At 49.4% G+C, this 21,168-nt stretch overlaps 1 protein-coding gene across 2 annotated transcripts in view; it reads left to right on the forward strand.

Moving 5' to 3' along the window:
• Nucleotides 1-2,735: 2,735 nt before the first annotated feature.
• Nucleotides 2,736-21,168, forward strand: part of SLC6A2 (solute carrier family 6 member 2) — a 50,344-nt gene continuing 31,911 nt past the window's right edge. The window contains exons 1-3 of one of the 2 annotated variants that reach the window (XM_012447930.2): nucleotides 2,736-3,266; nucleotides 15,760-15,891; nucleotides 18,121-18,358. In XM_012447930.2, coding sequence (XP_012303353.1) covers nucleotides 2,993-3,266; nucleotides 15,760-15,891; nucleotides 18,121-18,358 — 644 coding nt within the window. In that variant the 5' untranslated portion in view covers nucleotides 2,736-2,992. The remainder of the gene's footprint in view (nucleotides 3,267-15,759; nucleotides 15,892-18,120; nucleotides 18,359-21,168) is intronic. The other variant, XM_012447927.3, reaches the window with a different exon arrangement.

Here is a 21,168-nt window from a genome sequence, read left to right on the forward strand (position 1 = left end):
GCCTGTACTCCTCAAAGTATTTAGAAAGTATCTTAGAAAGTATCTTAGAAAGGTTGGAGGATTTTTTTAAATTGTGGGTTATCTTTTTCTGATTGCATAAGTATCAAATGTTCATTGTGGAGAAGTTGGCACATACAGAGAAGAAAATAAAACTACCTCAAATCCAGAGTTAATTAAATCATATTTATGTGTTGGTGTGTCTCAGAGGAGTTTCAGGTAGAGGAGTTCCTAGAACTCCACTTGAGTTCTAGGAAGAGCTCTGCCAGGTGGTGGTGTTCATGCAGCTAGAAAAATACTGGACATGGGGTGGCCAGCTCAGAGGCTGCTGAAGTGAGGGGTGATGGGGGTCCTCCATTACGGCTTTGCAGGGTGTTTCAGAGGTGGGATTCTCAGCACTTGAAAACTAGTTGGATGGGGTGTGGGGTAGAGGAGAGGAGGGACCATGACTACTAGAGAGATTCTGAGTGTCTCCACTATGACTTGATGGAGGGGGCAGAAGCTGGAAGCCAGGAGACCTGGGTTCTCATTTCCACTCTGTGACTTCCAATCTGTGGGACCTTGGACAGGTCCATTTAGCCAACAGAGCCACAGTTTCCTGACCTGATACATGGAAAGATGATTCTCTTCCTGCTTTCCTTACAGGCTTGTCATGATGGTCCAATAGATCAAAGGAGATAAGCACCTTTCATGTGTGGAAACCTACGGTTCTGGGCTCTTGTCCTAGAACCTCTGCTCAATCTTTTCCCTCACCTTCTGCCTTCTGCCATCAGCCCCCAGAAGGCAGGGGAACCCACCACCCCTCCAGATTTCCCTTCCTCTCCCCTCTACATCCTGCCCAGAGGACATTTGTCATGATGGTTCCTCCGGTGCAAATGTTCTAAACATCCCCACGCACCACCATTCATTCACTTCACATTCTGGTTGATGCTCTAGTATGTGTCAGGTGCCAGAACATGTGTTGTAAAAGACAGACAAGGTTCCTGTGCTCGTGGAGCTCACATACCACCCAAGGCGGGGGGACATAAAACTAAACAACTAGAATAAATTTGGATAGTGATGTAACAAAGGAATAAATAGAGTGATAGGATAGAGAGTGAGGGTGTATTTTCAATTTGAGTGGTCGGAAGGGATCTCTGAACTGAGACCTGAACAACTCAGGCAGAGAAAACGGCAACTGGGTCACAACCTGTCCTGGCCACACTGGGTTGTGATAGAGTCTTTACACACTGGCCTGGGAGCTCCTTGAAGGTAGGGACTATCTCCTCTCTATCCAGCACTGTTCAAGCACACAGCAGGTGATCAGCATCTGCTAAACGGATTATGAATGAATGAATGAATGAATGAATGAATGAATGAATGAATGAGGAAATGACTATCAGGTCCAAATGACTCACTTCTTTACTTGTTTAATTGTTACCGTCTCAAATTCCCTGACCCCTTATGCAAACTGCAGCCCCACTGTCCCCCCATTCCCTCCCCCCATCACATAACGTGTGTATTTATTGTGCTTCCCATTTCCTCTGTCTCGGCCGGCAGAACGTAAACTCGGCGATGTCAGGAATCTCCCAGTTGTGCTACACCAGTGTAACCCAAGAGCCCTGAACAGTGCCTGGCACATAGCAGGCATATGGAAGAACAAATGCGTGAAGGGTTAATTCATGAATAAGTGAATGAATGAATAGTAGTTCTTAGCCTCATAGAACATGGGTCACAGCCTCAAATGCCCTGCTACTCTGCCCATAAATAACAGAGATGCAGGAGTAAGTGCTGGGCTGTGACCTGGCAACATGCTATGCGCCTCAGACAAAACTGCCCAGCAGCCCGCTGGCCGCCTATTTGCAATACGGGGCCCTGAGCTGCACATTCCCATTTCCTTGATGAAGAAGCTCTGGCCAGGTGGTTTAAGCGGCCTGCTGCGGACGACAGAGCTGGTGCTGCACCAGTCGCCGCTTCTTCAGTCCTGTTTTGGCCTCCTCTCTGACTCGACGCAGACCCTGTTCTGGAGAGTCTGTCACTCGCTCCCGGTGGTGGGAGATCAGAGCCTGGTGCCCTTGAGAGCGGCATGCGGTGTCCGGCGCAGAATCGAAAGGGAGTGCGCGCCCGGGTCCCCCAGATCCCTAGGAGCCCGCGCTTCACTCCCGCCCCTGCCCATCCCCGGCCGCGCTGTCAGTCTCCATTAGCGCTAACAGGCTCCAGACGGAGCGGGCCGGGCGCTGGGTTAATGCAATCGGCTCGTTACCTGGGGCGCAGGCTACATTACCAGCCAGGCCCCCGCCAGGCTTGGCCAGAACCAGTCAGCCCGCGCCCCGCCGGCCGCTCCGTGCCTCCAGCGCTTCCCCAGACGAGCCTGAGCGCCACGCGGCGGAGCCCAGCCCCAGTCCCACCCCGCGCCCCAGAGCCTGCCGAGGCGCCGCCGGTCGGGGGCAGGCAGGGCGCACTGCAACAGGGATCCCCTCGCCGCCGGACAAGTGAGTGCGCTCTGAGCGCGGGACCGGGCTAGGTGTGCCGGGGAGGCCTGGGGCGAGACGCGCGAGCAGAGGGCCGGCGTGTTTGTAGTTCAGTGGCGTTAAATGTCCGGGAAGGCTCCCGGGGCTGTTGAAGTAGGGCGGCCCCAGCTGGGGAGGGACCAGCACACTGCCCCAGGCTCGGTGAGTTCAAACCCAGCCATTTGGGGCAGGAGAGAGTGGATGGACAAGGAAAAGTGCTGCGGAGTTTTCAGACACACCCACAGGGCTGTCAGAAGAGGTCTCCAACTCTGAGTTCCGGCGTGTCACAACCTCTGTTTCCAAATTTTTCCAACAGACGCGCGCCTTTTCCTGGGAACCCTGCGTCTGCTCAGCACGCGCTGATCCCAGTGTCCACAGAGCTCCCAGGTGGTCTCGGGAGTCCCAAGTAGGGAGGAACTGCCCAGTAACCATCTCTTTTCCCTTTATCCAAGCAGAGCCTCGGCGTGCCCCCAGGACCTCTAAAGTTCCTCTTGCCAGCTGCACCCATGCTTCTGGCGCGGATGAACCCGCAGGTGCAGCCCGAGAACAGCGGGGCGGACGCGGGGCCGGAGCAGCCCCTTCGGGAGCGCAAATCTGCGGATCTGCTGGTGGTGAAGGAGCGCAACGGCGTCCAGTGCCTGCTGGCGCCCCGCGACGGCGACGCGCAGCCCCGGGAGACCTGGGGCAAGAAGATCGACTTCCTACTGTCGGTAGTCGGCTTCGCGGTGGACCTGGCCAACGTGTGGCGCTTCCCCTACCTCTGCTACAAGAACGGCGGCGGTGAGCGTGGGGTCCACCTGGGGATTTGAATTTGGGAGGCTCTCTGTCTGCAGCGGTGACTGGGACAGGAGCTGGGATACACACAGAGGGGAAGCCAGGAGACACAGGGGCAAATCTGGGGCACAGAAAGGGGACTGGACAGGGCTAACGGGGAAAAAAAGGATTGGAGTTCTCTGTAAGATCATTTTCCTGGGATCTTTGAAGGGTACCTCTGAGCTCATCCCAGCGTAAGTGTCAGGATTGGGGACGCTGGGAGCAAAGCAGTGGAAAAGTGAAATACAGACATGACCCTAAGGTTATGATAGGCCCGTGGATGGAAGAACAGAATCTAGGGTGGCAGGTTGTGAAGGGGAGCCCGACCTTTTGATGGTCTGCTGGAAGGGAAGTGGAGGCTCCAAGAGCTCTCGAAAGGGCACCAGAAGTGAGTGGGATGTGACAACCAGGCCCACAATGACCTTAAATCTAGCACTCTGAGCCTGGGGGCAGGAAACCTCAGGGCCAGGACTGGTGGGAAGACTTTGGTTCTCTGAAGACACCTGGGGAGGCCCTGTGGTCTTGGGAATAGAAATACACAAGGAGAAGTCAGTATCAGAAAGAATGCCACTCTCAGGTTGGTAGTTGTTTTGCTGAAGGGTTCAGTGAGCACAGCCCAGGTGGAATCAGGCCAGTAGGTGCCAAGAACTGGCCTGGTCCTCAAGGTAGGAGGCCTAGATGATTGGGGAGAAATCTCTACCTCCTTAAGTTCTAGCCACATTGTAGGGAGGAGTGGGAGAGGGGTCTGGAGAAGACTCCAGTGTAACAACCACACTCTCTCCTCCTTCTCCTGCTGGGTGGTTCAATTGCCCATCTGCCTGAGAACGAGAGCCTAGAGATCACCTACAGTCAATCAAAGAAGAATAACATAACACTCTGGGCTAGGGAAGTGGCCTGGGGGTTCAGGGTGCTGAACCCCAAGCCCTAGCTCCTTCCTGAGGGGCTTTTCTCCAGGGGTGCCCAATCCTGCCACTTTTGCTGGGATGAGCTCAGAGGCACCCTGCAAAGAGCCTGGGAAAATAGACCTTCTAGAGGAAGAAATTGGAGAAGAGGGCCCAGCTCTGAAAGCCTCTCTCTATCCACTGGACCATACTGCCTGGCAGTAGCTGTGACTCGACATGAGGGAGGTCAGAATGAGGAAGGGCAAGAATTTGGAGCTGGGTAGAGGGAAAGCTCATGACCTGTTCACAGGCTCTAGGACTCATGGCTCTTTGCTTCTCTGTGTACTCTGGACACTTGCTTTGGGATGGGCAATACTTGGTGTTTGCAAAAAAGGAGTGGGGCCAGGCATGGTGGCTCATGCCTGTAATCCTAGCACTTTGGGAGGCCAAGGTGAGCAGATTGTCTGAGCTCAGGAGTTTGAGACCAGCCTTGCAACATGGTGACACCTCATCTCTACTAAAAATGCAAAAACTTAGCTGGGCTTAGTGGCACATGCCTGTAATCCTAGCTACTCAGGAGGCTGAGGCAGGAGAATCACTTGTACCTGGGATGTGGAGGTTGCAGTGAGCCGAGATCATGCCACTGCACTCCAGCCTAGTCCATGGGTGACAGAGCAAGATTCTGTCTCAAAAAAAAAAAGGGAGTGAGATCACCATAGAGCACAGGTGGCTCTGAGCAGAGGATGTTGAGTAAGAAAGCAGTTAGCTCTTCCTAAGAGTAAGTTAACCCAAGGTTGGAGCTGACAGAGACGGGTCTCATTGTCAGATAGTCTGAGATCCGATAGCCGGGACAGCAGTCCTGAGCTTCAGGGGCATCTGAAGTCTAGGGGCTGATCCCTGGGGGAAAAACTTGTGACTGTGCAGGCTCAAGGCTTATGCCTGGCCCTGGGATGGTCACGGGCAGAGAAAGGTGAGAAAAGGAGAAGCTAATCCAGAGGTGAAACTCTCCCATGTTTGGCAGCTGTAGCCTCTCAAGGGTTCCTGGGCAGGTTTGAGCATGGCTCTTTGGACCCAGGAAGGGAGAAAATGCAGATTCTCTATATTTTTTAACAGGCAGGGAGATGATGAATGAGAGACCTTAGGACACGCCATCTCGTCTGTCCTCAGTGACCGCCCCAGACTGCTTATCTCTAGACAGTGGAAGACTCTGTCATTAATCAGCAATATTTTTCTGGTTCCTCTTGGTGTGAGGGACAGTGCTAGGCCCTGCAGGGGTCACGGTCACCAAGAGGCATGAGCCACCACTTCTGCCTGCCAGGAGCTTTAATCACCTGCATCTTTGTTGTGTTGAACGTTCTTCCCTCTGCTCTATGCATTTGTTGAAACTGAAAGCATCCAGATGGCCAATTTGACAAGTCAGCTAGATGGATATTCCAGGGCTTTCATTGACAATGTGTGCTCATTTAGCCATTGCCAGCAATGCAGATAAAAAGCACCTGTTGTATAGAGGGTACTATACCAGGTTCTTAGGACACAAAATGACCACACTTCTCACAGATCCCAATCTTTAGGTGAAATTGGCAGAAAGCTCCTCCTCCCAGGCTTGCTAACTCAAAACACAGCTCATCCCAAGTTGATAGGTGATTTGTCTCTTTGTGGGTCTGTCTCCCAAATAGGAAGGGGCACAATGAGAGCAGAGACCGTGGCTTTTTATCCCTGTATTTCTAATGCCCAAGATAAGGTCTAGATCCCAGGACTATGGTAGAAAGTGCCCAACAAACTGCTATTGAATAAGTTAATAAAATGGTCCAAGCCCTCGGAGACCTCCGACCCTATTCAGAAACAACAGAAACACTCCGTGGTGACTAATAAAGTGAAGCCACACACACGGTGGGGCCGTGGCAGCCTATTCATTAGAGGTCTTAGCTGTGGAGTCCTGAGTTCCACTTTCTAGCTGTTTGGCTCTGGCAGGTCTCCAAGCCTCAGTTTCCTCACCTGTCAAATGGAAAGAATGGTGTTCGGCTTAGAGCATTGTTGTGGGGACCAAATGTAATAATTCGTGGAGAGCCTGGCATGGAGTGTGGCCTTAGGAAAGGTGACTGCTGATTTCTGTTAATGTCCTTATAATGATGTATGAAATGGATGGAGAGACAAGGGCTTTAGACAGTTGCTCTTAAGGCCTGAGGAAGGGCTGCTTAGGAAGGGCTGGGAGGAGGTGGGCTGTGGTTGAACCTCTGGATGGGGAGGGCAGAGACAAGCGGTGAGAAGGGAGGAGGTCTCCAGTTGTACACCTGGGGCAGGAATGTACATGGAATCATCTGAGAGAACAGGAGTGCAGGCTGGCTGCAGGGCAAGCCGGGAGAGATAAGAGTGGAGGGGCAAGTTGGGGCCAGGCTGCAGAGGCCTTGGCTAAGGGGTAGGGATGTTATACCAGTGAATTTCCATTTCTGGTTAGGATATTCACAGTTGATGTGGGGGAGCAGTGCAGCACCCCCATCTCAGAGTATGAGATCCCTTCAGACATGCTCAGCTAGTACCCTCTGGGGTTTAATTCTGTTGAGGCATCCTGGCTTCTCTTTTTGCGGATCAATTCTCATCCAGTAATTCCAAAATTAGCCCTGGAGATGAGCAAATGGTCAGGAGGGTAGGTCTCCTGCAATTGCAGAAACAGCCAGAAGACTGGAGTTTGAATCCGAGCTCCGTCTCTCTCTGTGTGACCTAGGGCATAGTACAGTCCCTCTCTGAGCCTCAAGTTCCCAGCTACAGCTGAACATGAGCTTGGATGACACGGCAAGATTTATTCCTTTCTGGTGCCCTGACTCAGGGTTACACCGAAGCCAGGATCACCCAGCCTGTTATCTAACAGCCCTCAGTGTGCTCTGCTGGTGCCAGTATTAACACTGCAACCTCTGCAATTCCGACTGTTCATGCTGGCCCAGACTAGAGGATGTTTTGAAGTGATGAAGGTGCCAATAGTTTAGGCCCCCGGCTAATGTCTTCTGAATGAATTACTGGAAAAGATCAGCCTGTCTGAACATCTTCCCCATGGCCAGCTGCTGGGATTCCCGGGCTGTGGGAGGCTTTGGGTGGTGAAAGCCACTCTCAGAAATTCCAGGGCTTTGTTCAGAACCTTCTCAAACAGCTGGTCTCCATGAGGAGGCAGTACCAGGTAGTGATTCTCGATTTTCCCTTCGCACCTGTTATCCTGGTCTGTGCTGGTCCTTGGGGAAGAACGGAAGATTGACTAGGCGCTCATGTCTGCCTTTCTTCCAGGGAAGTGGCCACTGTGAATTATCCTTTGCACATGGCTGCTTCTGTTTGAGTCCTGCCCTGAGGACAGCTTTGGTCTGTGCATTGCAGACAAATATGGTCTTCAGGTTCAGGGTCTGAGTCTAACATTTGCTAGAAAGGTAATAGTAGAAGAATCACTCCCCTTTGCTGATCTGAGCTTCGGTTTCCTTACACAGAAGAGGAGAATAACTACAGCACCTTTCTGCAGGGTGAGACAGCATCAGAGACAATATATGTAAACTCCTTGAAATGATGTCACATACTAGGGGCTCCATACATGTAGTCATTATTAGCATTTTGTTATGGTTCAATGATACTGACTGCACCTAGCCTTAGGAGTGGGTCAGGATCCTGATTTTGGAAGGAACAGAATTCATCCTGAGATGAAATTGATGAAAGGAAATAAGGCTGGAAGGTAGTCCCACTTGGGTCTGCCACCCAAGCTTGATAGAAAGACTCAGGAATCAGGGTGGGGCTTGCTCCATCTCCTGGGGATTAGAATTCCTGCATGGGGTCCTATGACATTCTGTGGTTCTGAGTCTCCAGCGGACTCCTCTCTCCCCAAGGAAGCTCAGAGTCTCAGGGATCCCCAGCCCTTTGGGAACTCTCCTGGCCAAAATATCTGCTTAAAACCAAATATAAAATAGTGGCTGCTACAGAGGTCAGGAGTTTCCAAACTCAGTGCTTTTACATCTGGTCTGGCTGCAGGGGGCCATCTACACCCCGGGCTTGCCAAGCTAGACACTGATTGTCAGCTCAGATGCACAATGAGCCAGCCAGCTGGTGTGGCACTCCGCTGACAAGTCTGTACACCCCTTGGCAGGAATGTGGTGCTCATCTGAGATCCTGATCTGAGGTCACTGGCATGGTTTGGCTAGTTACTCCAAGCTTGTCAAAAGGATCTGAAGGGGCTGTTCCTGACAAGATTGGGATTTAATAGGGATAAATGTTACATCCTGCCCTGCGGTCCCAAACCCAACCGCCTAAGGATTAGGCCACAGCACAAGTGGAGAAAGGCCCCAGGGCTTTCATTAGCTGCATCCTTCATGTGAGTCACTGCCAAGATCCATTATTTAGCCAAAAAAACGTTTACTAAGTGCCTATCGTATGCCAGGAATATGGAGATGAGCGAAGGAAAATGCTTGCCTTCAAGGGGGCTCATCGTCTGCTGCACATCTCCTAAAAGTTCATCATTTCCAGTTCCAATACTGGAGGTATTAATCCCAAATGAGGGAGGTGAGGTCGGGCTCTGTTATTTGTGGGTCATATTTCTTTCTGTGATGTAGTTCTGAGCAACCCAAACACCCTCTGATGTGTTTCTTTTAAAGAGACCAGGATGGAGGAAATGGAAACCAGAATCTTCACAGAGATTTTACTAAAGCCACAGCTTTATTAGGAAAAAATCAAGTCCAGATACTCCAAAGTGACCAGCAGAGGGAGAATTACCACTTAAAGAGGGGTAGCCCCACACCGGTTTCCCTGAATTCCACCCCCATTTTTCTACTTAGAGCGGCTGGATTTAATCCATCAGGGGAGTGGGTGTGTTCCCTCAGTGGGGCTGATTCCAGGTCTTTCACTCAACAGCAACAATCACCACAGAAGACGTCTGTGACCAAATGTTTGGGGTTTCTCCCTGTAATCCAAGCAAGCAGGCAAGTCTGCAGCAGACACCAGCTGAGTGCCTCTGATTCGATTCAATTCTGGTGCTGTCTACCTGGAGATAGCATCAGATCCCACAGGTTGAGGGCTCAGTCCCACAAGAATGCCCCCCACTTTGTGTTCCTATCATGAGCCCCAGGTTGTTTTACTGTACTTCTGACCCACTGTCTATAAATCAGGGTTCCCCAACCCCCTGTCTGGGTTTTATTAATTTGCTGGAGTGGCTCACAGAACTCAGAGGAACACTTTATTACATTTTCTGCTATGGTTTAGATATGGTTTGTTTGTCTCCACTAAAGCTCCTGTTGAAGTTTGAACCCCACTGTGGGAGTGTTGAGATGAGGGGCCTAGTGAGAGGTATTTGGGTCATGAGAGTGGATCCCTTATGAGTAGATTAATGTCCTTCAGGGGGGTTAGTGAGTTCTCACCCCACTTTCTTGGTTCCCCTCTTGCCATGTGATCTCTGCACCCCTGCTCCCCTTTAATTTTCTGCCATGAGTGGAAGCAGCCAGAGACCCTCACCAGATGCAGCTGCCCAACCTTGAACTTTCCAGCCACAAGAATCATGAAACATACAAATTCCCCAGCCTCAGGTATTCTGTTATAGCAATGCTAAACAGACCACAGCACTCCCTCACCTTCACCTTGGGTCCCTCCAGCTGAGCTCTTACCATAACTCTTTGTACTACTATGATACCTATCTGTCTGTCTGTCTAGCTATCTATCTATCTATCTATCTATTAATCTATTGTTTCTGGCTCAAAATACCAATAGCCCTTGTTGTAACGTTGGGGTACTTTAGGCCTCAGAAAACAGAACTTCTCTCTCTCTCTGACCTTCTCCTGCCTCCTTTCCATCTGCTCCTATCTCCCCAAGGCAAGAATTTTCCCTGGCCTTTCTTTCTTGGAGCCGGCCATAAAGAAATTTTCTGATCTACCTTTCTAATTCTGAGTCATAAAACCCCCATTTCAGAAGGGGTCCTGCCCCAGGCCCTGGGGGAAGGAATGCTGCACAGAGAGACCAAGAAGAATCTGAACAGACAGGCCTTGCTGGGCTTCCCCACTCAGCATATTAGTATTTCATCACAATCTGTTTGTCCAATCATGGTGTCAATCATGTCTATCCAATGACATCTCCATAGAAGGCCCAAGAGGACAGGGTTCAGGAGGAGCGTCCAGAGAGCCAAACACATAGAGTTTCCTGAGTAGGAAATGTCTGAGGGGCTGTCTCAATTTCAGAACTCTTTTAGGGTCAGCTAAGGTTTGCTGAGATGGCCTTGTTCCCCTCTCTGGCTGGTGCCCCCCTCTCTGGCTGGTGCTTCCATTCCCTAAATCTCTCCACTGCATGCATCACCCTCCCACTACCTTCGTGGCATCCTTCACGCAGACTGCAAAGCATCCTTTCCAGGTAACAGGGTTGGCTGTGGCCAGGGGGCATCCGTTGTCCTGCACTTGCTGAAAGTCAGCACTCTTGTTTGGCTACAAGGGTAGAGTAGCCAGCCCTACTTGGGACAGGGACATGAGGAGACCCAGGCACTGCCACAGAGTCCTGTGTGGGGCCTCCAGCCAGCGTTCATGTTGTGCTCCACAAAGGGCCCAGACACCCTCCACCACACAGCAGAGCCTTTACTTCCTCTTCCGAGTGGACAGAGCTGCTGCACATCTGCTCTTCAGTATAATGACAAGACATGAGTCCCATTTACAAAGCACCCACTAAGTGCCTGTCACTTCACCTCCACATCTTTAATTATCACAGCAAACTAGTGACGCAAGTATTATTATCCCATTTACAAAGGGGGAGCTGAGGCTCAGAGAAGGTACATTTACACAAGGTCACATAGCTGCACATAGCAGGGCTGGGGGACACAATTATCTTTAGGTCCAGGCATGAAGCCCTGCCCTACCTCCATGCTTCAGAGAGCCCAGCTCTGCCCCCTTCCCATCTCCTGGGAGCCAAGTGTGCCTGCCCACCCAGCACACTCCCCACCCGAATACCCTGCCACCCTCCAATACCCAAATGGTAGAATTCCCTGCCCAAACAGCCTCAGGCACCCTTCTAGGTCTACGTGAACCTCTTGCTGGGTTCCCTCTTCTGTGTGTGGACTGTGCTACAGGAGGATCAGGTGTCTGCAAAGCCCATGGACACAGTTCGGACACCTGCGTGCAAGAGCCCTGACATGGCTAGATTGAGCTGGGAGGAAGTAGGGGCAGGGCAAACAGGAATTCCCCTGTACCTCCACAGTCCAGTCCAGAGCTCCAAAAGCTGAGAATTCCAACCTTGAACTATATAACAGAACTATTACAAGGGTCTCTTTGTCAAAGTAGGAAGACAGAACATGTTTTATTTAACAGTTGTTGATTTGTCACCTTTAAATGTGTCAAAGTGTGAGCAGCCCTGTCTCCTGACTAAAGTCTCACCCTCTCCTGAGTCCCCATGTCTCCTGTGCTGTCAGGGTGCCCTTGGGGTATTGAGGAAAGGGAGACAGATCTAGATTCCCCAAGCATAGACCAAGGTTTTCTTTGGGCTCGGTGCCTATAGCTGAGCTGCTTGTATCAAGGGAACTATTCTGTGGATTGGCACTTCTTGCATATACCAGGGTGTGGCCAGAATTCAGTTTGAGGAATCCTGTCCTCAACAGACTCGGTGTCAGGGGAGTCCCTCTCCTTCCTGAAGCCTCTCTTTGGCCACACTCCCTCCACCTCCCCCCAGGTCCCCAGCAGGTCTTGGCCACTTCACCCCTCACCTCCCCAGGTTTTCCATCCCTCCACCTGGGGTCCTCCTCACCTGCTGGGGGCTGCTCCAGCACAACCCACTCTAAACCTAATGATCCCTGGCCTTCCCTTCCTGGGCACCTGGCATTTGCACAGAGGCTTCCAGAGCCTTTTGTACCTAGAAGAGTTTCTCTCTAACAGTGGGATGGGAGGCAGTGTGGTTGGGCCAGAGGTGATGGGACCAATGCTTTTCTTACTAAATTCATCCAAAGGCCACTGCTCAGTTTCTTTCATGGGTGACAATTCTTTTTCTTATGTGGTTGTGTTAGTGTGTCAATGTGCAAAAATGTGTGTCCTTTTGCATGAGTATGCACACATGTGCATTTGTGTGCATGCATATGGTTTTTGGAGACTCCCAGGCACTGGGCACTAAGCCCCTCATGAGGCATGCCCTTCCTGTTTTTCCAGGTCTGCGCTCACCAGCCCTGAACCCATGCAGCCAGACCATTCCAGACCCAAGACAGGATTCTGGTCTTGCAGTTCGGAGACTCTCAGACCCTGTGTGAGGCTGGTTTCAGCTGGCACCGCCACACATGGAGGTGGAGCAGAACCACATGAGTGTAACAGTTACAAGCCTTGCAGAGCAGTAATTTTTATGGGGTTTGCAGTCAGCCTCGGTTTCCAGAGAGCTGCTGCAGAGCTGTTTACAAAACAGGCAACCTCAGTTGACTTCACTCATCCCTGGAGCTCCTTCCTGACTCTTCAGCCTGAAGAGTCTCCTTTGGCAGGAGGAGAAGGAAGCTCTCCCAGGTTTCCTTCTGCAAGAGACCTTGGGCAAGCTAGCTATCCTCTTTTAGAATAAGGCACTGGCCACAGGTATCTGGCTGTTTTTTCATTCCTACCTAGCCATTTCACCACTCTTTGGCCTTCTTAATCTGTTTCCACCTGAATGAAGCTTCAGCTGGCCCATCTCAAATACACTCACAGAGAAGAGCCATGGCGCATGCAGACCTGCCATCTTCCCTCCTTTTCTCATGGTGTGGTGCCTCCCAGCCAGCAGAGGAAGAATGACTCCAAACTGGGCAGTTTACCTATGTATTGGCAGTGCCACCCAGAGGTTTAGAGTTGAGGAAACTGGCCAAAGTGAGACATCTGGTTAACTGGCTGATGTTGCTGTACCCCTTCCTTGGCCATGTAGCAGAGTATTGAGTCGCTGGGGGCAGCCCACGGTGGTGAGGTCTGAGCAGCGACTCCTGGCTTTTTCCTTCCCCATGTTCCTTTGGGCCACTGACTTCTATCTTCAGGCCTACCAAAGAGTGTTTGTTAATTTTTTTGTTTTGTTTTCTTCTACTTTGCTTTTTTGAGTCAACATCTCACTGCCACTGAGGCTGCAGTGCAGAGGTGTGATCATAGCTCCCTGCAACCTCAAACTCTGTTGCCCAGGCTGTTCTTGAGCTCCTGGGCTCAAGCAATCCTCCTACATCGGCCTCCCTAAGTTCTGGGATTACAGCAATAAACCACTGTGCCTGGCCCTATTAAATAGTTTAATACACATATCTAACTGCCCCTTGCCCTTGCTCTAGATCCTCAAGGGGAGTAGCAGTTGGCCACAAGGCAGAGTGGGGCTGATACAGATCCAAGTTTGAAGCCAAGCTGCATGCTTGCTAGTTGGACAAGCAACCTAACCTTTCCAAACCTCAGTTTCCTCATCTGTGAAATGGATTTGTGGTAATTCTCTCTTGTGGTGGTTTTAAATGAATAATTATGTAAAAGCTTGTGTGCGGCTTGGCATATAATAGGTGCTCAACAAATGATACTTGTTACTTCCACCAACCCCACTGCCTACCTCCATCTACATCAGCACACGAGAACCACCATTACTGTCAGCAATGTGTCTAGACATGGGTCAACTGGCAAACCAGCCCTCTCTATGTGGGACAGGGAGAAGGGCAGAGAATGAAATGAAGAAATGAGAAAGGGGAGAAATGGCATGTGGCCATTCCAGAGATATTCAGCCTGGAGCAGGGATTGTAGCATTGGGCCAGCCTATGACCCATAGACCAGATGGCTTGGCTGGTCCCAGATCCCCGATTTCAGAACAGCCCACTCTCTGATCCTGTTCAGACTCATGTCCTTCATCTAGGCTGGAATGTTCTGGAATCTGTAGGGCATGTTGAAACAGCTCTGGAGCTCTGGAGCCAGGCAGATCTGGACCCAAATTCTAGATCCACAACTTACCATGAGCATAAGCTCGGACAGGTCACTTAATTTCTCCAAGCCTCAATTTCCTCATCTGAAAAATGGGTATAGCAGTTGCTATCTCAGAGGGTTTCTGGGTAGTATAAGTGGGATCACAGAGCCATTGCCCAGGTCCTGCTTGATACACTGGAGATGCTCATTTCCCAGTAGTTTTGCCTATTCCCCATTTCTGTCTGGTCCCTCACCCCACTGATCCATCTCCCACTTACAAGGGACTGGGTCTCTCAGCATTGGGGCCAACACTTCATGCTTCCTCCTTAGGAGAGGCGCCCTGAGAAACAAGAGGAGACTGACAGTCTGAGTAGCTGAGTGAATTTGACCCTGGGGACCATGTGCCTTTGCCACAGTTCTTTGCTGTCTTGGAGCCTTAGTTTCCACATCTGTAAAATGGAAATAATAATGATCTTTGTATTTTAGAGTTGTGGTGAGGATTGAATGAAAGTGCCTACAGCTCAGAAGGGGACGAGCAAGTGTGGCTGCTGGTATCCATTGTTAACATTGCTAATGTTACCACTGTTAAAATAGTTCCTGTTTTCTTGCTGTGAGTGGGTCAGAGAGTATTTGGTTTCCAGAGTTACAACACCTTAGCTAAAGGCCAGAGTGGTAAGAGGAGTTTAGATCTGACCTGGCCACCTCCAGCTATGTCTGGAAAGGAGCTGGCATTTTGCTTTGGGCACACCTGCAAGCTGGGCACATATGGCATGTGTCCCAGTGAGTCACCTCGCAGAGTCAGAGCCCACTAAGCATACCTCAGGCTGCCAGGATGTGCTGAGAATTGTCTCTGCAACTCAGATACATCCAAGTCCACCAGGAATTCTCTACGAATTAATTGCTGCCTGATGCCCAAGGACCCCATGATTTTCTGTGATGCTCTGGGTGGGTATCTTCCCTGGTCAGAGACTTGAACCTCTGCCCCTTTGCTTCAAGCCACCTGTAATAGCGGGGACCTACTGGGTTGGAAGGCTCAAAGGCAAATCTGGCATTCACATTCCATCACCTACCAGCAGCACCAACAGGAGCCATTAAACTCCCTTCTCTGCCCCTCAGCTTGCCCCAAGGGTACGTAATGACCCTGACTGGTTATTATGTTTGTAGGCTGTTGTGAAACTCTAAGAAGAATCCAGTGAGATCGTGTTTGGGAAAGCCATGTGCAAACCTAAATGATATGGATACCAGCAAAATTAGAAACTCCATCATATAACTTTAGGCACTATCTCTTTTTTTTCTGGTCTCAATTTTCTTGCCTGTAAAAGAAGGGTTTGGGTTAGATTGACATTCCCAGAGTGATGATTTATGAAAAAAAAAAAGTTCAGTGTTTAAATAAATCTGATAAAGGCTACACCTGTGATCCCCCTCCTGGCACATCACAGCGGGCACTTGTGTATCAAAGGCTAGGAGAAGCCTGCAAGAAGCAAGCTATTTTGCTTTGCTTAACCTAGATTTTACTAATTTGACCATAGAACCTGGCTATTATGGTTATCATTATTACCATCACAACTACTCTTACTGTTATGATGATTAATATTGACTACTGTGCATCATCTTTGGAAATAGCCAGCTGAGCAGATGCCTGGGATCTTTGCAGCTCTTGCAGACACGGATCCAAGACTGGAAGAGGAAGGGGTCTGTCAGGTCACATTCTGCCCCTGTGTTCTCCAGGTGCCTTCCTGATCCCGTATACACTGTTCCTTATCATCGCGGGGATGCCCCTGTTCTACATGGAGCTGGCTCTGGGACAGTACAACCGGGAGGGGGCTGCCACCGTATGGAAAATCTGCCCAATCTTCAAAGGTAAAGAAGGGGTGGGAGGAAGTTCATGGTTGTTCATAAAGGCTTCCCTGTTGCCCCTGGGGAATCAGCTCCAGTGGTGAGATCTGAGGTAGACCTCCTGTCATGTGGGACTCACACGTATTAACAAGGTCAAGAGTGTCCACAATTCCAAAGCATTCAGTGTGTTGGGAATAACATTAGCATAGAAGGTCTGGAAACCTGGGTTCCAATCCAGCTCTGCCTGCTGAGTGATCAGAGAGTCTATTTCCTGTATGGGAAATTTTCACGGAAGTGTCAGAAGTACCCAGCACATACACCACTACTTTCTCCTTTTGCTCCCTTGGCAGACATGAGAAGTTGATTACGGATCTTTCTGAGTCAGAAAGCTGACTCAGAATCCTTAGTACAATAGCCACAACTAGTTGATTGCAGCTGAAATATAAGATGAGGCCTACTTGCATTTGGCACAATAGAACACATCTGCAGAAAGTAGCCAGAGCAACTGCTATTTCTTGCCCCTATATAGCTGGGAGTAGGGCACGGAGGAAGAGTTACTCTCTCCCAAGCACTGGTTGGAGAACTGGACACAGATGGCAGTGAGGGCCAGTGTGACTCCCATGAGCCTCTTCTCACTGGCATGCATCTCCTGAGTACTTCCTGTGTACTCAGTCCTGTGGGAGATACAGCTGGTACAAGAGTCTTATAAGACAAGTGCACTACTTTTTTTTGTTGGTAATTGTCAGAAATTCAACTAAAACTGGCTTCAATATAAAAGAGAATTGACATCTGTTACAGTAAAGTCTGAAAATTGGCTTCAGGCATAGACAGATCCAGATACCCAAATAATGTTGTCTGAAATCTCTCTCTCTTTTTGTGTCTCAGATCTGTTTTTCTCTGTTAGCGTCAGTCTCAGGTACATTCTTCTCAAATACCTGCAAAGATGGCCATCAGCAACTTCAGGCTTAAATTTTACTAAGTTTAAATTTTACCAAAAGCAAACAAGTGAACAAACAAAAACCCTTATAGATTCATAGCTCCTTAAAGGTCTCAGAGAAGATTCTCATTGGTTTAACGTGAATCACATGCCCATCTATTAACCAATAACGGTGACTGTGGGTAAGCAGTGCTCTGATTGACCAGGCATACATCACGTGGTGGAGGAAGGGTGGGGATTAGCCTTGCCCACACCTCACAGGCTAATCACAGCTTAAGGCTAATTCCTTAAAAAGCGATGTTGGGCAGGCAAACAATACATCTACCCTAGACAAAAGCTATAGAACTAGCCCTAACGGAGCTTGTGATACATTGAGGAACACGATACTGGCACCCAAACAGGTGGTTGAGAGAAGGACCCAGAAGGCACATGGGGTTGAAGTTCCTATCAGGGAGTGCTTGTATGGGTTTCCCCAGGAGCAGTTCGGAGGCAAGGATTTAAGTGTAAGGAGTTAGTGTGGGAGGTGATCCTTAGGGAGCGGCAGCTGGGGATAGGGAAGGGGAGGCACCCATAAAGCGTGTGCACCAAGTCAGTGCCACCCTAGGCAGGGAACTCAATCCCACAGGGGAGAAAGTGAACACCCGTCAGTATTATCCTTCCCAGGAGGCGAGGGAGCTGGATACTCAACCTCCAGCTCCTAACATGGCTGCCCACTGGGAGCAAGAAGGTCAATGAGTGTGCAGGGGGGCTCCAGTGGAAAGAGAGAGCTCTCGGGCAAAGAGATAGCAGGCGCCTAGGGACTCTGACGATCTGCTGCAGCACGTTTCCCCAGTCCCCAGTCACGGACCAGTATCCGTGTGGTCTATGGCCTATTAGCAACCGGGCCACACAGCCGGAGGTGAGCAGCGGGTGAGTGAAGCTTCATGTGTATTTACAGCTGCTCCCCATCACTGGTATGACCGCCTGAGCTCCACCTCCTGTCAGATCAGCTGCGGCCTTAGATTCTCATAGGAGCGTAAACCCTACTGGGAACTGCGCATGCGAGAGGTCTAGGTTGTGTGCTCCTTGTGAGAATCTCACTAATGCTTGATGACCTGAGGTGGAACAGTTTCATCCCGAAACTATCCCCACTCCAAAATCTGTGGGAAAATTGTCTTCCATGAAACTGGTCCCTGGTGCCGAAAAGGCTGGGGACCGCTGTGCTACAGGAAGCGAGAGGCAGAGGGAATGGGAACAGTGGTGGAACCGCCCCCAAGGAGAGGTGGCTGTGGGGCTGGGCGTGGGACACCCTTGCCTTACCCCATGTCCCCCACCAGGCGTTGGCTATGCTGTCATCCTCATCGCCCTGTACGTTGGCTTCTACTACAACGTCATCATCGCCTGGTCACTCTACTACCTCTTCTCCTCCTTCACCCTCAACCTACCCTGGACCGACTGTGGCCACGCCTGGAACAGCCCCAACTGTACCGACCCCAAGCTCCTCAATGGCTCCGTGCTTGGCAACCACACCAAGTACTCCAAGTACAAGTTCACGCCGGCAGCGGAGTTTTATGAGTAAGTCACAGACCCCTTGTGCTGGGCCTGTTGAGGCCAGTGCTGGGTATGACCTGAGCCAAGCACTAAGGAAAGCCACAGACTAAGGAGACACATGCTGTCAGGATATTAATGTTTACTGAGCGGCCACAGGCCTGGTGCTGGGTGAGGGGCTGAGGACACAGCCACAGTCGAGGCAGTTGGAGGAGGTTGTGTTCTGGAGCAGGAGAGTGGAGGAGGGCAAGATAATACACAAGTAAACAGATAAGGGACTGAGAATGTTCTAGAGAGTGTGTGTGCACTTCAGGGAATGCAACACTTTCTGGGGTGTGTAACTGCTTTTAAGGAACTGAAACCAGGTATATGGGAAAAAATCCATCATAGAGGGAAAAGAATGGTTGTGTGCGTAGTCAGGGAAGGCCTTTCTGAGGAGGTGACTTAAGAACTGATGATGTCAGAGAAGAGAAGAGCTGGGGCTCAATGCAGGCGATGAGCTGCAGGTTGAACCCAAGTTAATCTGACCCTGAAGCTATAATCTGACTCACCGTGAGCTGCAGTGCCTCTGAGGCTCCCATGAGAGAAAGTAGTCAGAGCTTGGACAAAATTCAAGATGTAGGAAGCAGGCCAGCTGTATGCAGCTCTGGGAAATTATTTGGACCGTGTGTACATGAGAAGCACTGGCCATTGGTGGAAGACAGAGTATCATTTTAAAAAAGAAACTTTTATGTTGAAATACTGTTAGACATAAAAAGTAGTAAGAATAGTGCATATACCCATCACCCAGTCTCCCCTAATGTTGACACCTTACATAACCATGGTACGAGTTTGAAACCAGAAAATTAACATTGGTATACTGTTAGCTAACAAGCTGCAGACCTTATTTGAATTTCACCAGTTGTCACACTCATGTTCTTTTCTGGTATTTAGTTGCCACGTTTCTTTAGTCTTCTCCAATCTGTTAATCTTTGCTCTTCCTTGATTTTCATGACCTTGACACTTGAAAAGTACTGGCCAATTATTTTGTGAAATATCCCTCGATTTGGGTTTGTTTGTTGTTTTCTCATTTTTAGACTGAGATTATGCATTTTTGCAAGAATACCTTAGAAAAAATGCTGTGCCCTCATCAGTGCATTCTGTCACGGGGTGGGGGAGGCATGCTGGCAATGTCTTGTTACTTATGATGTTAACTTTGCACACTTGGTTAAGGTGGAGACCACCAGCTTCCCTCTGTGCAGAGAAGGTGATTTTCCTTTTTTAAGTAATAAGTGTCTTTTAGGAGCATATAAGTTTATGCAAATATCTTGATTCTCATCATACTTTGTCCACATTTCTTGGCATTCACTGATGATTCTTGTAAGAAAGAACTATTACTATAATGTTTATCCAGTTGTAATTTCCTATTTCCATCATTCCTTATTTTATTTTATTTTTTTATTTTTTGAGACAAAATCTCACTGTCACCCAGGCTGGAGTGCAGTGGTGTAATCTCAGCTCACTGCAACCTCTGCCTCCCAAGTTTAAGCGATTCTCCTGCCTCAGCCTCCTGAGTGGCTAGGATTACAAGTGTGTGCCACCACGCCTAGCTAATTTTTGTATTTTTAGTGAGACAGGGTTTCACCATGTGGGCCAGGCTGGTTGAACGCATGACCTCAGGTGATCCACCCACCTCGGCCTCCGAAAGTGCTGGGATTACAGGCATGAGCCACTGTGCCTGGCCTATCATTCCTTCTAGATTAGTTGATTGAAATTCTTCTGTAAGGACAAATTGTCCCTTCTCCCCTATTTATTTATTTATTGAATTATTCATTTATATCAGTATGGGCTCCTGGATATATACTTTATTCTGTGGTCTTAATCCATAACTATTATCATTGTTGCTATTATTATTATTTTATTTCAATTTTTATTTTAGATTCAGTGGTACACATGCAGGTTGTTACATGGGTACATTGCATGATGCTGAGGTCTGGGGTGTGATTGAATCTGTCGCCCAGGTAGTGAGCATAGCACCCAATTGGTAGTTTTTCAAATCTTGTCCCCCTCCTCCCTCCCTCCTCACTCTTGTTGTCTCCAGTGTCTACTGGAGATACTCATTGTTTAGCTCTCACTTATGAGTAAGAACATGCAGTATTTGGTTTTCTGTTCCTGCATTAAATTGCTTAGGATAGTGGCCTCCAGCTACATTCATGTCCCTGCAAAGGACATGATTTTGTCCTTTTTATGGCTGCATAGTATTCCATGGTATATATGTACCATATTTACTTTTCTTTTCTTTCCTTTTGTTTTTGTTTTTGTTTTTCTTGAGACTGAGTCTCTCTCTGTCACCCAGGCTGGAGTGCAGTTTTGGCTCACTGCAACCTCCACCTCCCCGGTTCAAGCGATTCTCCTGCCTCAGCCTACTGAGTAGCTGGGATTACAGGAACCTACCACCACACCTGGCTAATTTTTGTATTTTTAGCAGAGACGGGGTTTCACCATGTTGGCCAGGCTGGTCTCAAACTCCTGACCTCAAGTGATCTGCCTGCCTTGGCCTCCCAAAGTGCTGGGATTACAGGCATGAGCTACCGTGCCCAGCCATCACATTTTCTTATCCAGTTCGTCATTGATGGGCACCTAGTCTGATGACACGTCTTCGCTATTTTGAGTAGTGCTGCAATGAACATCCATGTGCAGGTGTCTTAGAATGATTCATCTTCCTTTGGGTAAATGCCCAGTAGTGGGATTGCTGGGTTGAATGGTAGTTCTATTTTTAGTTCTTTGAGAAATCTCCAAACTGCTTTTTATACTAGCTTAACTAATTTACATTCCCACTACAGTGCATAAGCATGCCC

This window comes from Aotus nancymaae, unplaced genomic scaffold (assembly GCF_030222135.1).
Source record: "Aotus nancymaae isolate 86718 unplaced genomic scaffold, 86718_ANA_hifiasm-v0.15.2.pri h1tg000030l, whole genome shotgun sequence".
Classification (NCBI taxonomy): Eukaryota; Metazoa; Chordata; class Mammalia; order Primates; family Aotidae; genus Aotus; species Aotus nancymaae.